The 19030-nt window shown below is 48.1% G+C and overlaps 1 protein-coding gene across 7 annotated transcripts in view; it reads left to right on the top strand.

Annotated features, from left to right (window-relative positions):
- MVB12B (multivesicular body subunit 12B) overlaps positions 1 to 19030 on the top strand; it is a 56945-nt gene that overhangs the window by 13687 nt on the left and 24228 nt on the right. For all 7 annotated transcript variants that reach the window (XM_072936762.1, XM_072936758.1, XM_072936757.1 and 4 more), the window contains 4 exons: positions 926 to 1022; positions 3853 to 3982; positions 4261 to 4383; positions 16064 to 16161. In XM_072936762.1, coding sequence (XP_072792863.1) covers positions 926 to 1022; positions 3853 to 3982; positions 4261 to 4383; positions 16064 to 16161 — 448 coding nt within the window. The remainder of the gene's footprint in view (positions 1 to 925; positions 1023 to 3852; positions 3983 to 4260; positions 4384 to 16063; positions 16162 to 19030) is intronic.

The following is a 19030-nucleotide window of genomic DNA, read 5'->3' on the forward strand; positions in this document are numbered from 1 at the left end:
AGAGCCTGCAAATTTAAATATTTTGTAAGAAGTTCAGTGAAATAAGCTGAGAGTACAGGTTTGTCTGAAAAACTCTTGCCAGATAAAAACTAAATGAGGTACTTTGCAGCCAGTAACAGTAAAACTCAGTGACACAGTTTGATAGCTTGGGATTAAATTTTAATTGTTCTTTGTTGTGTTTCTGTTTATAAAGGCTGTGCAGTACCTAAAATGTGTTCTTTCATGTGACCCGAGATTATTGGCAGCAGTGGTGGTTTTATCAAAAACCAGAAAGAAAACCTGGTCTCTAAACCATTGTGGAGGCTGTCACTCTGAATTGGGCTCTGAGCTCTTCAAGCCTTGCTTAATAAGACAAGGCATGAGTTCAGAATTCATATGGACTCTAAATGAAGTTTGTTGTTCCAAATGGCCTGTGCTTCTGGAGTGTGCTGCATTTGGAGCTAGAACCCTGTCTATTCAGTACTAATTAGCTAATGCATGTAATAACTTTGGCTCCGTGTGCATAAGCCATCATCCAGTAGTGCTTTTTGCTGTTACAGTCATGGAAATGTCATGTTGCTCTTGTAAATGGAGAGTGTGTAAGAACTGAGGCGACCTTCTCAGCGGATGGGTTGGTGAAAGTAGTACTTTGAGCTGCTGTGCCTGCAAAAAGAAGAATTTGGCTGTGCTTCCAAAGATCTGGAAGTGTGGCACTGGGTGAGGTGTTAGAATTTTAAATGCTGAAAGTTGTCTGGTATCTCCTAGTCAGTATGGTTTGGTTCCTGCTGAGAGGACACGTGCAAGGGTTGCCTTGGTATGTTCTTACCATTTCTAAAGTTGTGCTCAGATACAATGACAAGGCATCTCAGGCTTCAGCAGGTGGGAAGATCTGGGGTTTAATTTGGTGACATTGTCATAATCAGCTGTTTCTTTTCTCTCTCCAAAGAGCCATTTAGGCAATGTCTTGGTCGACATGAAGCTCATTGATATCAAGGACACTTTACCTGTAGGCTTCATGCCCATCCAGGAGACCATTGATACACGTAAGTTGGCATCTATTCCTCAGTCCCACTCTGCCAGTGCTTGTGTGGCCAGGCCATGGAGGGCCGTGTCCCTGGCCATGGAGGGCTGTGTCCCAGGCCATGGAGGGCCGTGTCCCTGGCAGAGGGTTGCTCCCAGCACTTCTGCTCTCTGGGATGGTATGTGCACCTTTTGAGGCAGCTCTGGGCTGCAATAAAACAGCCTTTGGTTTTCTTGTCCTCCTCAGGCTGTTTGATGGGGCTGCCTGTCTGTCTTCACTCACCTGCTAGAGTCCCATGTCTCTGGGGCAGGAAGGGAGAGTTTCTTTTTTCAATCTGAAGAGTGGACTGGAGCTGGCAGAAGCAGAGCTGCTGTGCCAAGGAGTGTTCAGAAATGCACTGAAATGAAGGGGGTATGGGTTTGTGCTGCCCACTGTACATCTGCTGCTGTGGGAGCAAAGGGCTCCTATCCTGCCAGGAAGTGCTGAGGGGTGTCAGCTATGTTTGTGCTTGCTGACATGAGGCACAGGTGCCGTGTCCAGGGGAATATCATGCTCATTTCTGCAAGGTAGAATAGCTTCACTGCAACATGTAAGTGAGCAGCTCCCAAACAGTGTGTTCAGCTCCCCTGGGACCTGTGCCAGCAGCAGCTGGAGCCACGTCTGGTGGCAGGCCTGTGTTGTGCAGCAGGCACTGGGGGCACTGGGCTGGCAGGGGACAAGCCCCGTGGGAGGATGGCAGGACTGGTGCTGGTGCCTGGTGCGCAGCTGCTCCTCACAGAAGGGCTACTCGCCGTGCATGTCAGTGATGAAATCCAGCCCAGGAATGAGCAGGAAGGGCTTACATGAGCCTGCCTTGCAGGGAATCATTCATCTGGGGCCACAGCACATGAGGATGCTTTTTCAGTCACTGTGATCTGGTTCTGATTGGAACCTGTGGCCTGGAAGGGAAAGACTCTGAAAACTGTTCTCCCAGGTCACCCTCTGCTTCTGGAAAATTCCTGGGCACATGTCATGTGAGGTAGATTTGTTGGCTTATCTTGCCAACAAGCAAGGAGTTATCTTGGGAGTGCTGGACCTTACTGTGTGCTGCTTCAACTTCTGTGCAGGTCCTGGTGGAAAGGTGGAAGGGGGCTTTGTCATTATTTTGAAGTGCACTGGGTTGTGACTGTGATGTCTTTAAAGCAGAGGCACTGCCTGTACTAAGGAAATGGTGAGAAAGAGAACATAGACAAAAGCAAGTAGTCAGCTTTGTACTTGCAAAGAAAGTCAAATAAGAGGCACTGATTTTGTTCAGAGTTAGATTTGTGTTAACAGGTGTCTCTGTGCTCCTCTCAAAATGGCAACTAGTTCACAGTTAATACATTTAATACAGCACTCCTTAGTAGGTCTTGAGAATTTTGTCAGGAAGCCTTAAATCCTAGACTCCTAAGATGAGTTTTAGGCACTTCAGACAGAAGCCCTACTTTTTCAAGCAGGGGAAGACTAAACTTCAGGGATGCAGGTATTTACCATCTCTAAACACAGCACTGTACCTGCAAGCTGCATGCACAGATGCTCTATTGGCACACCTCACACTGTCTGTATGGTTATTTGTGCTTGTGCAGCAGCACACTTCAGAGGCTGGAATGGATTGCTGTTTCCCAAGGTGTGGATTACGAAACAGGAGGAGCCTATGGAGACAGGGCTGCTTGCCATCTGTTGAAGTGACAGCATATTTTAAGTTGGGAGATATTTGTTCACATTAAGATGAAGGGTTTTTATTTTGCAGGCACTTGTTTGTAGTTGCTGGTTGTTTCCAGATTTTCATTCAGCGTCTGCTCTTCAGATTTTCAGTATATCAGTGGACTTCTGTCCTGCTTTCCGAGTGCCTGCATCCAAACAGGAACCTCACCTTGCTCACCCTGAGACTCCTTAGGGTGAGGTGGAGCACTGCAAATCTGTGTCTGCGTGCCAGTGCCAGGCACTGCGGTCACAGACAGCACCAGCCCTGGCTGTGGATTGTGTCTGCGTGCTGATAAACAGCCTAAAGATCTGTGAATTCATTATACAGATAGTCCTTAGCTGTGATGGGCTTGAGTTTTTCACCGTGGATAACATGGAAACAGTTGCTCTGTGACACGTAGCAGAAAGGGCTGTGCAGTGTGTTCATCCACCCTCAGAGCACAGGCCAGAGCAGTGCAGCTGCCTCGTGGGAGGTTCTGGCAGTTACTGCTTTGTAAATCTGGTTTGTCCTTGCAAAGAACTGGGGCATACATGGTGGGAGTATCATTTCTGTGCCTGCTGACTTGATCAGGAGATGTCACTAGCACTTGGGATGTGTGAGATGTGGACAGACAGCTCTTACACTCAATCTCTCTGCATGGCAGGCTCTGCCTGCTCCTCCTCACAGTGAGTTGGAAGTGGCTGGTTGGAAGCACGTAGCAGAATGAACTGACTGGTTGTATCAGAAGCTTCCAGGTAGTTCCTAGAGGCAGTGCTTGTGGGAGGAATGTTTAGATATGGCTGTCCAGGCCAGTGAGGCAAACATTACCTGGGAAAGAGCAAGGGAGTGCGAGAGGCATGTGGAACTGGCAGAGTCACCTGCTGTTCTGTGCTGTGGGGCAGCACCAGGCACACGTGGGAGCTGATCTCTGCAGCAGGCAGGAGGAGAGCTGCTTATTGCAGTGCCAATAGCACATCTGATAGAACATTCCCCTCTGAATGGCACTGCACTGACTCGTTTGTTGACATATGTCTGTTCTTTGGCACCAGTTCTGCCATAATTACCTGTCTAATACCTGGAGAGACTATAAATAACATTTATACTCTAATCTTGCATGAACACCACCCTGTATTCTGGGTTGTTTTTGCAGAAGAAGTAGCTTTCAGAAAGAAGAGGCTATGCATAAAATTCATCCCTCGAGATTCCACAGAGGCAGCGATCTGCGATATCCGAATCCTGGGGAGATCCAAGCAAGCCCCTCCGCAGTACACGTTCATAGGGTAAGTACCCCTCACTCCCAAGCTGTCAGCAATGCAGTTATACCAAAGCAAGGACCCCGTGCTCCTCTAATTAGCAAGTAGCAGCTTGTAAGAGGTGAAGCTTATCGTTGGGAGAGTCCAAGTAAGTACGAGTGTTACCGAGTTTGATGTAGGAATTAACTCGCCCCTCCTTTTTTTAATTGCACTTGTTCTCACTGACCGAGGTGTGGTGGAACACGTCAGGGCCTGGTGCTGGTGCGTGCGTGCAGTCAGCACCGGTGCTGTGTGTTGTTTCCCAGGGAGCTGAACAGCATGGGTATCTGGTATCGGATGGGCAGAGTGCCACGCAACCACGACTCCGCGCAGCCTGCGGCTCCTCCCGCCCAAGCACCAGCTTCAACGTCCGCTCCCAACCTGCCAAGGTAGGTTTTCTGCATTCCAGCTCCTTCTGCTTGATGCTGCATGTCTTGTGGTTACTAACCTTGCCTGGGAAACCAAGACCAGGGTGCTGCACCGGCATGGAATGATTGTGTCACCATCTGATAAGGGAATGTGCTGTTCGTTGAAGTATTTGCCTGCTGGAAGTTCCTTTGCCTGTTGTGTAAAGAAAAGTGGGTGAAGAATGCAGAAGAAAGGAAGTGCCTGCAGAGGAAGGGAAACAGCAAACTGTACCTTTCCTTGGCTTTAAATGATGCAGGATAGTGTAGCTTCCAACACATACCCTCAGAAGTGTGAGCCAGAGCTGCAGCCAGGCCGATTGTTCTCCTTAACCAGAGGGAGGGAGAAGTGCCTCTACAGACTTCAGAAGGGAAACAGGTTTTGCTCGTCTCCAGGATCAGTCTGTTCATGGTTTGAAGTACTGGTTCTTGGTTTTTTATTTTCCTGAGCCCAGTTGCTGAGCTCCAGTTATGCAGCTGACATGAGTGTGCACAGCAACCTGCTCATCTTGTGGTGACTGATGGGAGCAGCACTGCTGGGCTGCAGTGTCTGTACAGGCTGTTCTCCCTTTACAGGCAATATTTCTGTGTGTGTATCAACAGATGTGCTAGTGTGTAGACTTTCATATACCAGTAGTGCTGTACTGGAAGCTTACTTGCTGGATTTCTTTGGATAAAAAGAGGTGTTGTTAAGCAACAAAGCAGCCCAGACAGTGATGAAGCTGAGAACTTTGCACTCCTGACATTCCCTATGAAAGCACAGCTTTCACCCAGTGTGAATTGTGCTCCTGCTGCTGAGACTCACAGACTGGGCCAGGCCGTTGCCAGGGGACAGCACATTCTCCTCAGGTCCCTTTGTGCTTTTGCCTATTTTGTGTACATGTATTTTTGCCCTAGGCATTTTCTACACTGCAGATACCTTTACAATATTGCAGTAACTAGTGAGAGCTAGAGTTTTGAAGGAGACAGCAGAGAGGAGTTCCAAGGTCCATTTTGTGTACAAAGGTCATTGTATCACATGGGTGGAATCTGCTTATGTCCTTTAGAGTCTTGATTTACAGGTCATTTCAGAGTTACACTTTTAAACTGCTGCAGCATGTTCCCCAGAAAGCGATCAGATACCTCCTTAAAGCAGGTGTGTACATTTGAGCCTTCACCCATGACCCAGACTGAAATCCACTGTCCTGAGGTGGCTCTTTGAGGTCTCCAAAGCATTTGGGTGTTTCTTTCACTGAGAGTTTTGCTTGGTAAGCTGCCATGCCCTGGCACAGTGCTTGCTGTCGTGTACTGTCAGGTGTGCTGCAGGCAGACATGCTGTCATGCTTCTCAGAGATGGAGGCAAAAGAGATGAAAAGCCAGCAGTTTTCTTGAGATTCCAGTCTGTCCCACTAGGACCTGAGATGTCATCCTGAAGCTCTGCTGGACATAAGCTACATGCCAGTCCAGGCCATGGGAGATCAGAGAGAAAGATGTCTTTATTTTAGAGCACAGATCTTCATTTTCTTTCTGCAAGAAGTTCTGTCTGGGCAGATTTCCACAATAAAGGAAAAAAAAAATTATCATAGCAAGAGAATGTTGATGGGAATGCTTAATCACTGAATGTGGAAGGGTCACTTTTTAGCTGACCAGGGAAGGCTGCAGAGCAGTGGCAGAGCTGTTGGGAACAAGGCCAAAATTAGAGCTCAAAGCATCAGTGACAGTCTGAAAAGAAGTGTTTACAAGGCTTATATATTTTATAACCTCTTGTTGTGCAGTTTATGGTTTACAATGGCTGCAAGGAAATTGGATCAGTTTTGTTTTACTTGCCAAATAAAGCAAATGTCAAAATAGTCAATATAAAATGTATTCTAATTTGGCTGAGTTAAACCAGCCAGTATGCAGTGGAATAATTGAATGTTACATTAATGCCTTGTAGTAAAACCCACCTGTCTGTAGCCAGCTCCACTCTCACACCCCATGTGTGATTTACAGGTAACTTTTACACCACCAGCCTGATCATTCAAAGCATCTTTCATGTCTGTTTTTTTACTCTGGTTATTTATTATCCAATATATGTTTTAAGAAATAGAAATGTATATAAAGGTGCATCCTGCAAATATTTAATTATTACAGGGAACACAGACAACTTGAAGGCCTCTTGTAACACTGTCAGCAATGTGGTGAGTTACTCAACACAGTGTTTGTGAAAGACTAGTCACAAGCGATCCCTGATTTTCATGTCACCATAGAGAGAGGAGGTTATACTGGCAGCCAGTGTGCAGTTTTATTCCATGTGGATGTATCCTGACAGGAACAGCAGTGATTGTTCTGGAGCTGCCTCAGCAGTGAGGAAGCACTGGTGAGCAGTGCTGCACGGAATACTGTGGAGGGTCTGCTGCTGGGCTGGTCAGGTACCTCAGCTGCTCTCTTCAGCTGTGTCTGCATTACAGAATAATTCTGAATCAAGAGGAACCTTCAGAACAAGTGCTAACGCTGGATATAAACTAAACCCCTATGTACAACTAAACCTAAAATGGAAGGACTTTTTACTGTGGGATATATTTTTTTCTGCACTAGCCCCTCTGCTCGTGGTGTAAGGTGCTGATGCAGTGGATGGTGGCTCATCACAGGGTTGTCATGTATCAGAGGTGTGACCTCCACAGGTTGGTGCACATCAGCAGTGCTGCGTCTGCCACTCATGTCACAGGCTTAAGGCTCACAGTCAGGGCTGCACAAGGGGAGGCTTTTTTGGTAGTTGTTCTGGACTTTTCAAATGGTGTTTTTCAGCCATTTGTTCTTCTCCTTTGTGTTTTCTTCTACGGGCATCTGGCTGAGTGGCCTCCACCAGCAGCCCTGGCACGTCCCAGTGAGGGTGTCATGCTGTGCAGTGGAGCAGGGCTGTGCCATTGTGCAGGTCATCAAGGTGCTTTACTGCCTTTTCTCTCCAGCTCCTGGAACAGCTTCTTGGCACTAATAGCAGTCTGAAGAAACACTCTTGCAGGTTCCCATCCTGCTGCTGAAGGATGGCTTTTGTAGGCTTGAGTTACGTGAGGGAGCTTGATGTAACTTCCCTCGGTGCCTCTGCTCTGTGCACCAGGCTTGTGCTGCATGGCAGCATCATTGTGGGGAGCAGGGAGGTAACACCACCCCAGAGGTACCTCATCTGTCCTTTGGCACACTCTGCTTCACCCAGCCTGTGCATCCACGATTGCAGTTCGTTTGAGCAGGGTCTCGGGGCTCAGCTCTGCCTTGCCTCAGACTCTGTTGGATTTGTGGGTGACATTCTCCTCTTGGAGTCTGGTTCCAGTGTTTTGGGAGCAAGTCCCTGACTGCTGTGAGTGCACACAGAGCCATTCTGCCTTGCAGCTGCTCCATCCCCACTGTGGTGCTCTATGAGCCCAGCTGGCTTGTGAGGCTTGGGAGCACGTTCAGCATCCCTTCTCGAGGTGCAGCAGGAGCCTGTGCACTGTCACTCAAACAGCCCGCTCAGAGTTTGTCAGCTGCAAGCAGGATGTCAGTCAGTGCTGTCGGAGTGTGTTTTACAGTGACAGACATAATTGCACTTAACTTTTTGTGTGGATGTTATCAATCTGTGACGGATACTTTGGGGAGAGGAGCACTCTGATTGCAGATGATGTGTCACAGGCATTTAATCTTCCTCGTGGAGAGACCGGGATTCAGTCACAACTTTCACTTGTTGATGTGAGGTTTTGGGAACGTAGGTTCTCACTGACCCTGGAGCTGTTCAGTCATTTGGTTTGCGAGGCTGTCATCCAGCAGGTTAATGATTTACCTGGAGAGGGAAGATCTGGCTGCAATGCACTTGCATTCCTGTGATGTGCTGGTGCAGCAGTGGGTGTGCAGGTTCAGAAGGGCAGAGCTCCTCCAGCCACCTTCCCGGGATGTCTGGCACTGGTGCTCTGTCCCACCCTGGCAGCAGCTCCTGCGTGGCCACAGGGCCCCGTGCCAGCCAGTGCCAGGGAGGTGCTGCTCCCTCTGTGCCCCAGCCCGGCACGATGGCTGTGTGCTCCTGTCCCTGGTCCTGCCCGTCCTGGGCCGGGCCCTGCAGAGCAGCTGTGCCACGCCAGACCCAGGGCCAGCCTGTGGCTGCCGTGCTGGGGCTCTGGCCTGACCTGTGCAGCTGAAAACCAGCAGGAACAGCTTGTTTTTGCTGCAGCTCAGCCCTGCTTGGAGCAGGTCAGTGTGTGCTACCAAGTGCTCAGGGCTCTGAGCTGTGCCCTGGCAGAGCACTGCACCAGGGAAGTGCAGCTCTGGCTTTGATATGCAGGTAGCAATTGCTCTACCTAAACACCTGGAATAAGAGCAAGATGCTTGAATTTTCCTTCTGAGCTCCCAGTTACCTTTTCACTAGTTAAGCTGGCCCCTCCTTAGGAAAAGGAAACAATTTGTTCCTGTTCTCTACTCCCGGTGGAGTTTCATGTTGAGGAATGTAGGAATTTCTTTGCTAGGCAGAGAAGTCTGATTTTTCAAATTGATTTATTAACAGGGTTTGAAATTGGTGGTGTAAGCTTGGGAAGGGATCAGTCTGTGGCTTTCTGCTGCAGGCTGATGATGTGCAATCGAGGCAGATCATAAAGCAACACCAACAAGCCAGTGTGGAAACCCAAGCTGGGGCTGGGATGCACCAGCCTGACTCTGCAGTGTGGTAGTGGAAGGGAAGTCTTCTGCCTTTCCTGTTTTTTAAGTAGATACCCTATTATTTAAAAATAGCTATAATAATTTATTTAAGTCATTTAAAATAGATTTTTATGAAGCATCTGTAAGGGAAAAGGTTCCAGGGCTTCAGTGCTGTCGTGCTGTGGTGTAGAGAGAAGCCAGATCCTGAGAAAGCTGTCATTGCACAGGGGCAGCCACTGCTGGTGGTGTGAGGGGCACAATGCCTCCGCAGGGCAGTGGGGGTCTGCCTTAAACCCCTCATCTGAACCAAATGCTGACACATGAGGAATACCTAGGGATGGATGTTGCTGCTATGACTGGAAACTTCTGAGAAATGTTGCCAGTGGTATCCTTTATGCAGAGTGTTTCTTTCTTGATGGAATTGTGGTTTTTAATCTGTTTTATCCAGAGAGCTCCAAAATAAAACCACCTTCTGACTTGGCATTAATTGTAGAATCATTAGCATTGGAAAATACCTATAAGAGCAAGTAAAAAAATTATTTACTAATTATTATATTTTGAAAATATTATGTGGCTTGAATGCTCAAATCACTTGCATCATAGAACACAGCACAATATTCCTAGTTTTTAAATTACATACTTACTAGAAGCCAAGGATGTCATAAGGGCTGAGGTCTCATCTCAGCAGCAATGGATTAAAAACACTGTGAGACAGAAGTACTAAGTTGGAGCCTGGAGGGAGTGTTTCCATGGATCCTCTCTGGTGAGGATGGTAAGAAACAAAATGTAAGGATGAAATGCCCATGCTGTGTATGGCCTGTGCAGATCTGAACATGATGGGTGGGTGGGTGAGGGGGGCTGGCACATGTTCCTCCAGAGTCTGGTTCCCATAAAGGATTTGTTATGAAACAGCACTGACCGTGTGGCTTGCGTCCAGCTCAGCTGGATGAAGACGTGCAAAAATTGGTCACAGTCCAGTATGTTTTAGTGGTAGAAAATGATGATTAGGAAAAAATGTTTAAACAGTACTGTTGGTTTCCAGGCACAAGAGTCTTTTGCAGCAGCTGAGAAGGAAAGCCATGAACTGTAATTAGAAGGAGCCTGATGGATTTGGCCGATTTGGAGAATACATTGAAAAATTTGTGGAGTGCTCTGAGTGAAGAGGCTTCAATCTCAGAGTCATTTTTCTTTATAGAGAGTCCTCTTCCTGCTATAGCAGTATTTCTGGAGGCATGTTTTCTTTGGGGCATAGCATAGGGTTGTTAAGTCCAAACCGGAGGTATCCATTTGTAGAAGCTGTGCTCTGGGTTGTTAAATAAGCCCTGCAGGGAAACTGAGCTTTTTTTTTTTCCCTAAAACTTGTGTGTTGTCTGCTATTTAATATGATCTCTGCCACTGCTGATTTGTAATCTGTGCTTTCACCCTGAAATGCATGTGGTTGTGTTCAGATATTTCCTTTAAATCAATCACTTTCACCATTTTCCAAAACACTTCTTGAGTTTATTGCTTTTAGTAAAGTGTTTGGACTGTCATTATTTATTACTGGCAAAGTGCTGACAATGTGCTCTTCCCAAATGAGTCTTTATGTGGGATATTTGTTTAACAGGTTTTGCAGGGGAGGCGTGGATGTCCCTGCGGGCCGGGCTGTGCCTGCAGCGCTGCGGGGCAGTGGGGTCTGCCCCACGGTCCCCACAAGGAGCTCGTCTCTGAGAGGGGCTTCGCATCTGGCCCGGGAGCCTGGGCTGCACCGTGCTGATTAATTGGACAGAATTTAAAATCCTAGCCCAGGAAGCTTACACCATGTGTAATTTATCTTTCTGGAGTATTTCTGCTGTTTGGCAATTTTTCCCTACTGCTTCATTATCTGAAAACTCCTGACTCTGGAGAGCAGCTCGTGAAGGATGTGGAAGCGCGTGCTTGCCGCCGCAGCCTCCCGAGACACAGCGCTGCTCAGCTGAGACAGCCACTTCATAAGCACTTCATGCTTGCAGTGCCAGGTCTCAGCTCTTTGATGCAGCCTCTGCCTGCAAGGATTTAATGGGCTGCAGCTCAGACTTCCAAGCAGCGTAAATTAAACTTGTTGGGGCTTTTTCTATTGTTCGGCAGCTGCTCTGTCCTAGTTACTCAAGTCCTGTGATCTGAGTTAATCCCCACGCAGAGGAAGCTGCAGGAGCTTCATTCTGCATCAGGCCTTTCCTTTTGGGTTGCTGGTCTGCAGCAGATGACGTGCCCTCGAGAGCAGCACCGGGCTGTGTGTTCAGCCAGGGGCTGCTGCTGCTGGAGAGACGGGCTGGGCACCGTGTCCCTCGGCTGCCAGAGGCACCCCTGGGCCCAGTGTGTGCGCTGCCCTCCTCCCTTCCTGCAGCTGGCAAAGCTAAACGGGGAGATCTGAATGTGGAAAGAATTGCTCACTCTCGTTTTCATTCTCTCTTGCCATTGGGCTTTTATAAAAGCTGAATCTGGCACCCCCAGTTCTCATTGACTCTTAGGAAACAGGATATTTTAGTAGCTTGGAATGAGATGAAATGCTTGCAAAGCCCATATGTTGCTTGTTTTAGGGAAAGGGTCAGGAAGGTTTTAAAAAGTATTTAAATATTTGGTTTACACGATTAGAATAGATTGTCTGGAATGAAGTCCATTACCCGAGGTGATTCTTGCCTCGCAGTTTAGGTTTTCATTGCAGTTCTTTGGAGTATGAGGTAGGTGTTCTGGCATCTCAGTGCCCCAGCACAGTCAAAGTTAAGGGCTGTGAAGAAATGCTGTAGCTGGGATCTGGCCACTGCTGGAACCACAGATACCTGCTGTGGCAGGGGCTGTGGGCTGCTGCCTGGGAGATGCCTCCTGGTACAGGGGGTGGTGGCCAAGTCCTCTGGTGCCAGTTCATAGAACCCCAGCAGCTTCTTTCTTAGAAATGTGCCTTGTCCAGTCTCCATAAACAAAGCTTCCATGTTGGATTACATTTCTTGAGAGCTGTAACCTGATATGAAATAATTTTAGGCGTGTTTTCAGCTTTCTACAGCTTGAAATGTAATTGTTCCATTCTCAATTTTTCATGAGGAATGATCTTTGCATGATCATTGTTTATGAAAAGTAAGGTTGTCGTTTTTTTGGTGGTTTTTTTTTTTCTGAAAGGTATTCCCTTGAGATTTGCAGTGCTGTTCTGCAGGTTGTTGTGAAAAAATCAAACTTTGCTTCCTGATGTTCAGATGCTGCTCTGGGTGTCACACTTGTACCACCCAGTCTGTCACTGCGGGTCCAAATCCCAACTTACCATTGGGCTTTTGCTGTACATTGTTGATATTTTTATATGAATTTTGAAGCATCCTTTGATATCTGGCACTTCCCCTCTGTTCTGTTTTATGAGTACTTGCCCCCTCACTTCAAAAGCAGTTCATCACCTTCCTGCAAACAGTTCTTAATAACACGTTTGGAAATGTCAGGCATTCCTGGGCCTGTTTTATGTGACTTTCTCTCCAAAAATGTTCAAAAAGTGGCCATAATGTGCACAGACCTCAAATCCCCTTAGCCTGCACTTGAAGGATCTCCTCATCACATGCTGACTTGTTCTATGGATTTGCTGAATAAAGGAGTAACTGAAGTGAAGAGGGTGATTAAACTTGCTCTAAATTGTTTTGAAACTATCGTATGCTGGGGAGAAAAACGTGTGGTATTGGAGCAGTGCTGGAGCAGCAGGGTTTGACTCCAGCTGTGGAGGGAAGGGCTGGAGCCCTGGGCCTGGCCTTGCCAGGACTGTCCGTCCTCCCGCTGTGCCACTCTGCCTCAGTGCTTATCTTTGGGGAGGAGGAAAGCTGCTTCTTGTTCAAAAGGCAGATAATTGGCATGGGGATAGTCTTTGTGAGTTGCCATTCCTCAACATCAGAGATTCACTAAAGTACTAATAATTACTGTTAATATCTTTCAGTGGAAACTTTCTGAGTAAACGAGTGCTGGTTGAGGCAGCATTTAACGGCCGCTGCTGGCATGATCAGAATGCAAATAAGTGTTATTAGCCTAATGATTTTGCTGTCACCACGGTGTGCAGCAGTAGTGCTGTGAATATGTCATGCAGTACCCGTGAATTTGGAAAGTGTGTCAAAACACAACTTCAATTAGTTTGCTCTAATTATGACTCTAGAGAGTTCATAAGTATATCACTCCTCATTAAAAGAGATTTTCTTATATGGATTAATACAGCACATAAAGGGGTGTTTGAGCGATTGAGGCAGGGCTGTGCAGAGTGAGGATGCCCATGGGGTGCTGGAGGTACAGCAGGTCTGGAGCAGCACTGGGGTCCAGCCCCATCTCAGCAGCTCCTGGTGCAGGGCCAGGGCTGGGAAGCCTCCCAGGCAGGAGCAAGTGGCTGTGCCAGGTCAGCTGTGGGCAGCAAGGGCCTGGTAGATGTTTTGGACAGGCTCTTCAATTAAAAATAACCAAACCAACAATGAGCCCCAAACCAAAAGCCCTGGAAGGAGCCACACTTGATGCTGAGATAGAGATAGAGCCCAAAAGCTTTGCCCTGGTAAAGGTCAAGGAGCACAAGCAGTCAGAATCACAAGCCTGTGCCAGCCTGGCCTCTCCAGAGAGGCCCTTTGGGGTGCTGGGTGTCTGTTCCCCTTTCCCAGGATATTTGTAGTGCATTTTACGTACTGTCTTGTCACATTGCCTGATCATATTCCAGCTCTGCAGAACAGGAAGAGATTGTTGTGCTTACAGGTGAGCAGTTGGGTAAGGGTTAAAGTAGTAATTGTTTAAATCTTTTAGGCTTTCCTCCCAGTTCTGTGATAATTTGATGAAGAACTTCACCCTAATTAAATATTCAAATTAGGAATAAGTGTCAATATGGCTTCCTGGTGCCTGGAATGATGATTAATTGTATTCAAAACTCTAGTGGCCACTGTAATCTAAACCAAACCGTTGTTCTTGATTATTTGTGCAACACATTTACCATGTTTTTGTTTTAAAATTTAAACTAGTAATTGATTTGCCATATGCCACAGAACTGCACATATTTTCACGATATGTGTTTAGGAACTTGGGGACTTGGTAATTGGGATTTTCTTGCTTTTCAATGGCAGCCTCTTTTTTTTTGTCTTCTACAATGCAAAATGATTTGGCTCTCACAACACATAAGGAAAATGCATTATGCAATCAAGTTTGTAGGTATAAGCTATATTGATCCTGGCCAAAGTTTACATTAATTTAAAATAAATTAGTCTTTGTTTCCCATTCCTCCCTACAATGTCATCTTTTATAAAAAGAAAGAGGGAAGGGGAGAGCTGATTTCCATCCAGCAGTCACTGCCCTGTCTTGTGCAGCTAATGTTCTTCTTGGAGACATCTCTCTGGCTGTCTGTAGCAGTTGGAGTAGTGGAATGCCCAGCTGTCCTACCTCGGGGATAGCAAGTGGCCCTGGAGCAGGCAGGCAGGCAGGCCACCATTTCCACACACCCTTGTTACAGCCGCGTCAAGACCCCCGTGTCGGACCGGGCTGGTGCTCCTCGGCAGCCCCAGGGGCAGTGGTGGGAGTGCTGCCCACTGAGGTGGGTCTGCAGCTGGGCACCTCCACGTCACCTTTGCCACCCCCTGCCACAGCTGGACTCCTCGTGGTGGCTTGGGGTCGATCGGTGTGGAGGGGAGAGCAGAGGGGATCCCCGTGGAGCTGGGCAGCGAGAGCTGTCCTCTCTCTGTGAGCTGCCCTTTCTCTGTGAGCTGCCCTCTCTCCCTGAGCTGCCCTCTCTCTCTGAGAGCTCCCTGCCCTCCCTGAGCTGCCCTCTCTCCCTGAGCTGCCCTCTCTCTCTGTGAGCTGCCCTCTCTCTCTATGATCTCCCTGCCCTCCCTGAGCTGCCCTCTCTCTCCCTGAGCTGCCCTCTCTCTCTGTTAGCTCCCTGCCCTCCCTGAGCTGCCCGCCTGGCTCAGGGGCTGTGCTGCACAGCCTTCTGCAAGCCCATGGCTTGAAGCAGTGCTGGAAGGCTGCTGAGCCTGCTGGAGCCGAGGGCTGCAGTGTGGCACTCAGGCAGTGCCCACCTTGAGCCAGCTGTGCGATGGTTCATTTCCCTGGAGTGGCCATGGGACTCCACTGGCTGCCTTTGGTGCCTTGGAAAATATTTTTGAATACATCTATTAAAAATCAAACGAGAAGTGTGTCATGCCCACAGGCAATGGTCTCCTTTTTTTAAAGTGTGTTCATAACAAACATGCCCCTGCTTCAGAGACTTTCATGTGGATTGTGTTTTAAACAGCAAACTGATAGCCAAATTCAAATATATTTTCACACCATCTTTTTTTGGTTAAAAATAGCTTTTTGCTTTTTCTTATTTTATCTGTGCTGTTCACCATCATCTGCATCAAGGGCTAAAAATACATTGTTCTTCCCAAAACATGTCCTGTTTTTGAAGGCAGATAACTTCCAGATGATTGATGTGGTAGGTAAAATCTGCTGGCTGAGGACACGGGTGTGATGCAGTGCTGGAGAGTACACGGGGCCCTGTCTCACACACAGGGCACCCACCAGGACCCAGAGGCTGCCGGGTTCTCCTGGCAGGAGGGCGATGCTCCGTGTCTGCCCAGGTTCAGGAGCTCTCCTCAGGTGAGGCAGGAGCTGCTCCCCGTGCCTCATGCTGCACTGAGCCCCTCTGTGAAGAGGAAACATCTTTTTTATGTGTGGCAGCGCGGTCCAGAGGATCAATGATGACATTTTTCAGCAGTCACACCGGCCGGGCTCTGCACTGAAGAGCTCAGATTGGAGTTAGGGGGCAGAGCCGTGCTGGCTGTTCGTGGGGGCTGACGGGGTGCAGCTGCTGTGCCTGGCTGGGGCTGCACACCCTGCTGGGGCTGCAGGGCCTCTGCCGCACTCCTTGGTTGCTGGCAGTGCCTGGGGCTCCAAGGGGTGCAGGGGGCTGATGCTGAGCAGTTGGTAGACAGTTTTGGAAGCAATATTAGAATTTGTGTTTGCTGCTTAACCTGACTGGAGTCATTGGGCTGGAGTGAGCTGACAGGAGCAGCATCTTCTGCTCTGCAGTAACGTTTGCCTTTTCCTCCCTTTCCCTCAGGCACATCTCACTGACCCTGCCAGCCAGTTTCCGGGGAAAGGGCCACAGCACCCGCCTGGACCTGGAGCACCAGCACTCCAACCTGTACGCCATCTCAGGTGAGCTGCCCCGCTCTGCCTCACTCGCTCCTGCTGGGCCCCAACAGCTGCTCTTGGGGGGGTTTTGTGATACTATTACACCTGAGCAAATACTGCCACAGGCATGGTGGAATCACACTTAGCACAAGTTTTGCTCTGTTATGTTGTTTTTGCAAGAGGAAGAAGATACTGGATTTAAACCTGACTCTCTCAAAGCCTGATGAAAGTCTAGTCCCATCTGGCTGAAGGAGATTTTAGGACAGTTTGGAAATTCAGCAGTTGGTTCAGTGGGCTGTGCAGTTGATACTGCTTGTGCATAATCAGGGAAGAGAAGATGGCAAAAATGTACCATTTACAGGTTCCTCCTATTGATAGTGAGTGACTCTTGTAACATGGGAACATGGCATTAATTCATGTACCACAATCAAAGGGTTATTTAAAAGGCAATCTGTGCCTGAAACTGCAGCTTCAGGTTCCTGAAGAGATGGAATGTAACAATTATGTAATCCTTGTCAGTCCTCGTTTTTCTTGTTGCTCTTCTGCCCTAATACATTTGGAAATGTAAGGGAAGGTGTATTCCTGTGTTTGCATGAGACAGTTCTGCATGGGGATGGGAAGCTGTGCTTTCTCTCCTGGGGAAGCACCAAAAGCACCAACTGCAGCAGCTCTGTGTGAGTGTTAGTGGGACTGCCCTTGCTACAGGATGTGCTGGCTTCTGCTCGTGGTGCAGCCTGGGGAGGTGCCTGCTTTACAGAGAGCCTGAGCACTTTACCAGATCCTTACAGGCAAAGCACAAAACAAGGCCTTGTAGAAGCGGACAGGGCATTAGTTCTTCATGTTTGCTTGAGCAGATTTTCATGTATATAACTCTTTATTTTTCCTCCAATTGCACATTCTCCAGAAACACTGTTATGAGTTGTGCATGTGTTGTAATGGCTATTACAGCTGTGAGTTCTTTCCAAAGAAAGGGTCTTGTCATATGACACATCCTGTGCATTGACAGGATTTTTGTGCACAGCTCCTGCCCACGGCTGCCTTGTCAGCAGCTGCAGTGAGGTGCCGTGACAGTCCTCTTTGTGTGCTTGAACCTTGCCGAGGTGGATTAGCCCCCAGACGCGCTCTGGAAGCCATTCCCAAGTTTCCTGTTCCCTCGGTGTCGTGTGCAGCCAGTCTGGGCTATCTGCAGTGCTGCTGCAGTGCCATGGCAACAGGAGATTTAGGAGCAGGCTGCCACGCCTGGGCTGCTGCCAGGGCTCCTGTGCCGAGCCGTGGTGCCCAGGATGTGCAGGGGAAGTGCTGGGTGGGGGGAGCTGCGCCTCCAGCACACACAGGGTCCCTTCTGCCTGTGGACAGGCCTGTGGGCTCCTGCTCCTGGCTCCCCGGCCAGAAGAGGGGTTCTTGGGGCTGCTGAGGGAAACAAAAGCCATTATGAGCAGACTCTTCCGATTTCAGTATGGCCTCAGTCTGCCTTGGGCACAGGAGGAGCTGCTTGGGAAGGGAGGGCTGTAATGGGGGTAGGATGAAGAGCTGCAGCATGGTCTCTCTTTGCTCTCTATAGACATGCAAGATTTTCTCAGTATTCTATGTATTCCAGCTGTGGTTTAGCATGTTTTGTGGAGGATAAAATGATTTTTGGCTGTTGATCCTACTTTATATCACAAATACATTTTGGCAGAATGACTGTATCCTCACTAGAACTGCCCTTTACCCCTTGGACTGTGTAATGCGGTTGTTGTTTGCACAGAGCTGGAGTCAATGAAAAAACGGTCCTGAAAGCAGTAATTACAATTTTTAACCAGTCTTTAGTCATTGCCCGTCTTGGCCATGACACACTGGGTGACCAGGAAGTTAAGGAGACTTCTCTTGGCACATAGAACTGAGTGAGTCCCTGGCAGGGTGCAGATAGGGAAGCAGTGCCCAGAGCCTGGCACGAGCCACGGCAGCACTGGCACTGCTGGCATCATCCCCATGCCCAGCAGCCTCCCTCGTCCCACCCCATGCAGGCACCCGGACCAAAAGGCAGAACTAGTTCTAAGCCGTGTGCAGAACGCCTGTGGGTGCTGCTGGGAGCAGGATGCTGAGGAGCTGACAGGTTTAATGTGCATGCTGGGGCAGGCAGCTGCTGGAAGAAGAATGCCTCTCTCCAGACAGACCTGTTGACAGACATGGCTCAGTATTTCACAGCGCAGTCTTTCCTCATGGCCTTCAGTTTAATTAAGATGTTGTTGTGACTACATACTGCCTTCATTTCAGACTTGAGCATCTTCTGCCAGCATATTGCTTTGGCTTATCAGAGGCACAAGCACAGTAAGGGAGAGGCAGCCCTCGCAGGCAGGCACAGATAATAACATACAGGGAAAATTCCTCAATGAAGTGAAAAATTATTTATAATAATGGTACTCAAATAGAAAGGAAATAAGTCACTCTAAGGGTATATAAATTTTTATGATAGTGTATAAACAGCCATAGCCTGCCTTGTCTCCCATCTATTCCTGCAGAGAATGAGGGCAACATCTAGCATAAAGAAAAATACAATAAGAAAATGAAGAAATGAATGGGAAGAGCTGGAGGATTGATCACCCAGTGTATTTGTATATCCTGATGTAAAAGGTGCTGCTGACAGGTGGCCAGGTTTCTTCTGTATAAAACCATGTGTGTGCTGTCAGGGCAGTGTGAGCAGCCTTGTTTCAATTGATGAATTGCCTGCTTTCTTGATTAAACCTTCCATCACTTACAAAACAAAAAGCCTGTGTTTCAATGGCAGAGTGGGACGTGTCAAAAAAATCTGTCTGCTTTACCTTTGTGCAGATGTTGGGCACAGACTGTAACATGTATTATTAAAACGAATGTGGCATTTACTGTGCATTATTTCTTTCCTGGGAGAAGGGAC

Source organism: Taeniopygia guttata, chromosome 17, assembly GCF_048771995.1.
Source record: "Taeniopygia guttata chromosome 17, bTaeGut7.mat, whole genome shotgun sequence".
Lineage (NCBI taxonomy): Eukaryota > Metazoa > Chordata > Aves > Passeriformes > Estrildidae > Taeniopygia > Taeniopygia guttata.